At 33.0% G+C, this 6,000-nt stretch overlaps 1 protein-coding gene across 1 annotated transcript in view; it reads left to right on the forward strand.

Annotated features, from left to right (window-relative positions):
* Positions 1 to 5,461, forward strand: part of LOC124361868 (bestrophin-4-like) — a 96,204-nt gene extending 90,743 nt beyond the window's left edge. Inside the window, 3 exon segments of the mRNA XM_046815912.1 lie at positions 617 to 836; positions 2,583 to 3,147; positions 3,149 to 5,461. Of these exon segments, the coding sequence (XP_046671868.1) occupies positions 617 to 836; positions 2,583 to 3,147; positions 3,149 to 3,275 (912 nt within the window). The 3' untranslated portion in view covers positions 3,276 to 5,461.
* Positions 5,462 to 6,000: the final 539 nt, after the last annotated feature.

Consider the following 6,000-nt stretch of genomic DNA (forward strand, 5'->3'; position numbering starts at 1 on the left):
ACAAGTTCAGAAACTTAAGAAAGGATTAAAGTGATTTTATCATTGAACAATATAGGACTTCAGATAATACTATTGTAGTAGAAAACTTAAAAAAATTGTGCAATAATTTTAAATCTATTACATTAAAACATCCAACATCTAAGATGCATTCATTAGGTTATTGGATTTGCACTTAGTGTGGAAAGTTTAAAATTATTGGACAATTTTTGAAGTTTTGAACTACAATATTGTAGGACTTGTTTGCTCAAGGCAGCGATTTGTTTGGAAGGATGATATGATTTAGAACATTTGTCTTTGTTATATTTTACAAACTCTATAACACAACGTTTCGGGGATTGAACTCTGTCCTCATTTTTCTTTCTTATTTTAGTGATAGTTCATTGCCACAGATTGAAACTTCTATGTGCATGTTTGTTTAATAATTGTCTTCTTATGTGATGAAGACGATAGATTTAAATCCTCGAAATGTGTCATACAGCACGTGTTGTGCTGTATTTACATACTCCTACCATTCTAGATACTTGTAACACTCGTATTTCCCTCAAAGATGTTGAGGGTATGAGCACTGCATGAATGCACATGTACAAAGTCTCACGGGGCAGGTGGCACGTTGCAGATGAGTGAGGACGCACAGAGCGGGATACACTTTGTGGCAAAGAGGTCGAGCAGCAGACGCTCGGTGGACGAGCGGCCCCGCACCTACAGTGGCGGCTCCACCACGAGTGTCAACACCCAGCTGATGGGCAGCACAGCGAACAGTCTCCACCGCGTCGGTAGTGTCACCTCCGTGCTCAAGCGGCTCTTCTCCCGCGACTCCACTGGTGCCACCGTCGACGGTACTGCCTCACCACGCATATCCTGTAACTTTAGTATTAAATTAGTATTTCAGAACACTGCATTGTGAGGGTCAAACATTATGTCATAAGAAACTGTTAATGATTTGACTAAACTCTGTAGCTGCAGTTTGTAAAGGTAAGCCTGGTACTGCCATTTTTTTAAAATGATAATCTGCTTTGAGATAATTCCAAAGCAATATAAACAAAGGATAATCAAGTTCACTGACACCTGATGACTTGAAATAGTCGTTTTTCGAAAGCATATTAACTTCAAAGTAATACAGGCTCAGCTGTAGAAATAAAAACTAAAGGTAATAACAATGTACCGTTAAGAATTTGCCTGTATAAAATTTGAGTTATTATTATTACTGGGCCAAATGTAATTTCTATTGAGATTTTGTGTTTATATTGTTCCTTCTTTTTAACTCATAAAGTGGTTTATTTGTACTAAAAGTTACCATGGGTATTACAATTTTGTTACATTGCTCTGATATCACAACGTTTTATATGCAGAGTATTTATGAACTCTCAGAGATCTTTTAAATATTTGTTCTTTGGGTCGACGCAAACGAAAAATATTATATAATCATGGGTTAGAAATGCTTAATTTACCATGTTTAATAATGCTGTAAACAATAACCATTGTGTTGTACATTACTATAGCTTACATCTGCATTATTTCCTGACCGGTGCTTATGATCTAGGAATCAGATTCTCTTCAATTATATTTAGCAATTTTTTGTTCTTTTACAATATTTACAATCTAATGTTTATGTTTTTAAACTTTAAATATTTTAACCCTTTGCCATCTTGAAACATAATATGAAAATAATAATTTAAAATAATAATGATATAATATTTAGTTTCTTTTGATTTTATACTGTGAAAACAATAATCGTTCCTAATTTAAATTTTGATCTTTACTGGTTTCGAAATAAAAAACAACATCTTAAAAACATATTTAAGCATACAGATGGTAAATTAGGCATTTCTGACTCATTTTTATATTCCATTTTTTTTTTTTTACTTGATCCGAAGAACATATATTCCCAAAAGATCTCTGAATAGTTCATAAACATCCTGTAGATAATTTACTTGCATTAGTTTGATTTGAATAGGCCGTTTTTATACAGTCTTGAGAAATTCACGATAATTGTACAAAAATACTTTTGAAATTGTTATTTATTTTTTACTTTGGAGCTTTTAACTACTGGCCCTAAACAAAACACGTAAACAGTAGTGAGTGAAAACTGTCCCAGTTATTAAAATCTTCTATAAATCTATCTATCTTTCTACCTATCTTCTATGTTTTTCATTTCTATAAATAGAGATAAAATGAATACCATAGGAAAAAAATTTGCTGTAGATTTAACTGTGTTGTATACTAATCAAGGTACTATTATTGTAGTGATGATTGCCATCCTGCTGAACTCCCAATAACCTTCCTTCTTCCTCATGTTTATCCTGTAAATAAGGTAAATAAGATATATGTTTTTCTAAGAATTAACAGATATATGATTTATTTTTACACATTAGTAGTGAAAGCAGTTAGTAGATAGTGTGAAACTTAAAAAAATCTATTAGTACATTCAGAAATCTAATTGATTGTTAATGTAGTATTTTAATCTGGAATTGTGGTTGTAAGACACTACTTAATTTTAGAGTGAATTTGTTAAATAGTACCTAATATAGTGAAACGTATATTTTTTATTAACTAATATGTTTTGCCGGGTTGGTTTGTTGCAGCAGGAGGAGGACAACCAATGAGAGAGGGAATGGGCAGCACTAACCGTCTGCACCCCAGCCGCAGCTCAGACAGCCTGGTGAACGCCAAGTACACGGCAGGCGGCAGCGTAAGGATAGCGGACCGAATTGCAGACCAGGTCATAGAGGAGGTGGACGAGCAGCAGACTATAACCTCGATGGCAGGAAGGCCCCCAGAGCAGCGACCGACAATACAGGACATTTTCCCCAACACAGGACCACCTCCGCCGTCCGCTCCTCTTCCTGTGCCACCAGGTCGGAACACGTCCACGTACTTCTCCCACTCTGCCCCCAACACGTCAGCAGTGCCCCCCACTTCGTCTCTATCCCCCGCCCGCTCCGTAGCTACCTACACCGACATGCTGTCGATGAAGAGTGCCCCAGGGTTGGGCAACGACAACAGCTCGGGACTGGGCAGTGGTAGCCTAGGAGCCGGTGTGGACACCATCAGTATCGGTTCCAACACCGACTCCTCGGAGGACGAATTCACACGGCTGAAACACGCGAGGATGCAGGAGAGGATACGGTACGCACGTTCCATCAGTGCACAGCAAGGCATGGCCGAGGGGAGAGGGGGAGAGTGAATCTCTACTTACAAACATGATGGACTCCACGAGGATTGGTTCAGTCCGGTCGCCGAGGAACAGTCTGCACGGAGACAGGGGCGAGTCGTGATCTTAGTAAATCGCCAACATAAACCTAAACATTCCCCTTTATAAGTAAGGATAGTATTAAGAAACTTGTGATTGGTACTGTATAACCGGACATAGAAGTAAACTCTGTGTACCCGCTTTACATTGCTAGGCAATTTTATTTTTCTCAATCAGGTTTACGTTCAGACCTAGGCAGTATTTTACATCTGGTGAAGTAAATGAGTATATGCTAAGTGGCAATAGCAAATTGTACTTGTTTTCATGTCTGTATCGAATAGTACAAAGTTTTGCAAGAAACAGATTTATTAAATTTTAGGCAATTGTAATGTCTACAAAATATTAGCTGTAATAATCCAATATTCTTCATAAAAATAAGTGGACAAACAGTTTAGTTACATGCATTTGTTTTGTAAATTTGGTGCTAGGTTTTATTAATTATTTTAAAGAAACTCCAATTTATGTGTCAGTCCAATTTTTTATCTCTAGAATTAATTTGGATGGATTTTTCCTTAATTACAATGTTGTACCAACAATTAAGTAATTTATAAGATCTATAAAACTGCTCATTTTTGTATTTTTATTGGTGTTCTTATAAGAGCTTAATGTTCTCCATTACGTACATATGTTATGTATGTACATGGAGCAGACATTTCAGTTAGCTCATATGTGAAACGGGTTAAAACTGGTTTGAATCCGGTTTTTGTTTTTTATCAGACGAGTTCAGTGTAACAAGATTCATGAAAGACATTTTAAGATTGTCACATTTTGTTACTTTTGTGGATAATTTATTAACACGATAATGCTTGGTTGAATAAATTTCAAATTGATGTCAATAATGTGTACATCCTACCTATAAAATGTTCCATATCCCACATTATTGAAATTTTTGCTATCCATTGGCACTCTTATTAGCCAGATTTAAATCAAATTTGTGAGAATAATTGATAATCTTTGGCCTTGAAGGATTTAAATTAAAGGTATCTTTTAACTTTTAACCCTATAACTGACAGTATTTTATTGTGCTATCACGCCTATTTTCTGATAAGCAAAGGATCTTTAAACTGCTTTGATTCATGTTATTTTTCTCAAAAGTATCTTTGTTGTGTATGCTTTTTCAGTATGAAATGAGAAATTTAGTTATGTTATAAAAGATTCATAAAATTGCTCACACAGGGTAAATAACAATAATTAGTATAGTAATAAAATTTTGTTGTAAACTTCAACTTATGTGTTCCATGGTTTTTATCAAAAAATAATTTAATCATAAATCAAGATATCCAGAAATGGGAAGTATATTTAAAAGTGATAAGTATTTAGAAGACCTAATAGTGTGATACTGAAATTTAAAAAAATGACAATTGAAGAAAAGCACAACACTTTTTTCATTGGAAAGTGATTTACATAAAACATTTACCTAATATTTGTTAAAATAAAGTTATTGCAAATTATATGTTATCTTATAGCTAAGAATTCAAAATTTTGATTAATAAACAGCATTTGTTGGGTACTTTAATTTTTATCTGTATCAAAGTTGAAATACTAGAATAATGTATCAACACCTACAAAATATCTTTATACTATAAATATTTAATAGTTTATTTAATTAACAAAATACAGATGACACAATATTAATTGTTGGTTAAAAAAGAAGCATGCCATATTGACTAAATTTTAGTTGAGGCCAGTAAGAGGGTTAAGTAGCTTTATTAATTATTCATTACTCAATTATTCTTAGCGGAACAAAGATAAAAATTGTGGCCGTAGGCATAACATTTCCTATGTCATGTAATAGGTTTCCCGCAATTTGTAATTTTTTGTCTTTTGTAGACCCATAAGTATTTTTTTGTAAATTACATACAATGATTACTGTTTTGTTGTTATATTGCACAAATAATAACTCAATTAGTATTAATACATATTCTCATTGTGTTTTAAGTACTTTGCGTTGTACAATTTTGAATGGTCGTTGACTCATCATCAGTAAATTTTACTACTACTAGGAAGAAACAGTGCCTCTTAATTCTTGAATTACTGTTACATTTGTTCACACACATTTAGAGTTGAATAATTCTCACATCATGTTCAATAATTAGTTTTACCACTCATTTTGAAATACTCAATTGTAAGCAATGCTCAATAAGCTTGTAATTAAATCATAATCTGTTCATCTTAATTTCAGGTATAATCAATAAATACTCTGTAGACTGATTCGAAGTGACTATTTGTTAAAATCTACATTGTTCAAGTATAGAAAATCATGTATCTTGTCACCTTGAAATTCGTGAAATGTTTCATTCATTTAGATATAGAAGACAATAAATAGTTTTGACATGTATTTTTTTGCTTTAAAATACTAAAGAAGAATATTGTAGAAATGTTTGAACAAGCATTATAAAGGCGTGGTATAAACCATCCTTTGAGGTTAAATTCAATCACAAATTTTGAAATTTGTAAGTAAAACAATTACCTCTTTACAAAATTTTCATAATCTAATAATTAAAGAGTGTAAAAATTCTTTTGATTTAAGTCTTTTGCCTCAAATGTAATAATTAAATTTAAACGTCATGGATGTAATACAGTTTGTATTGAAGATTTTGGATTTAAAAAAATATAAATGTAATAATTCAGCTGATTGATTCTTAAATTTCTGAAAAAGCACTCAGCAAAGAGAAAATATTTTGCAATGTGTAGAATACTCAGAAAAGACACAATGCTTTTATCCAATTAGTATTTCCTACTATTATTAA

The sequence above is a fragment of the Homalodisca vitripennis genome, chromosome 5 (genome assembly GCF_021130785.1).
Source record: "Homalodisca vitripennis isolate AUS2020 chromosome 5, UT_GWSS_2.1, whole genome shotgun sequence".
Classification (NCBI taxonomy): Eukaryota; Metazoa; Arthropoda; class Insecta; order Hemiptera; family Cicadellidae; genus Homalodisca; species Homalodisca vitripennis.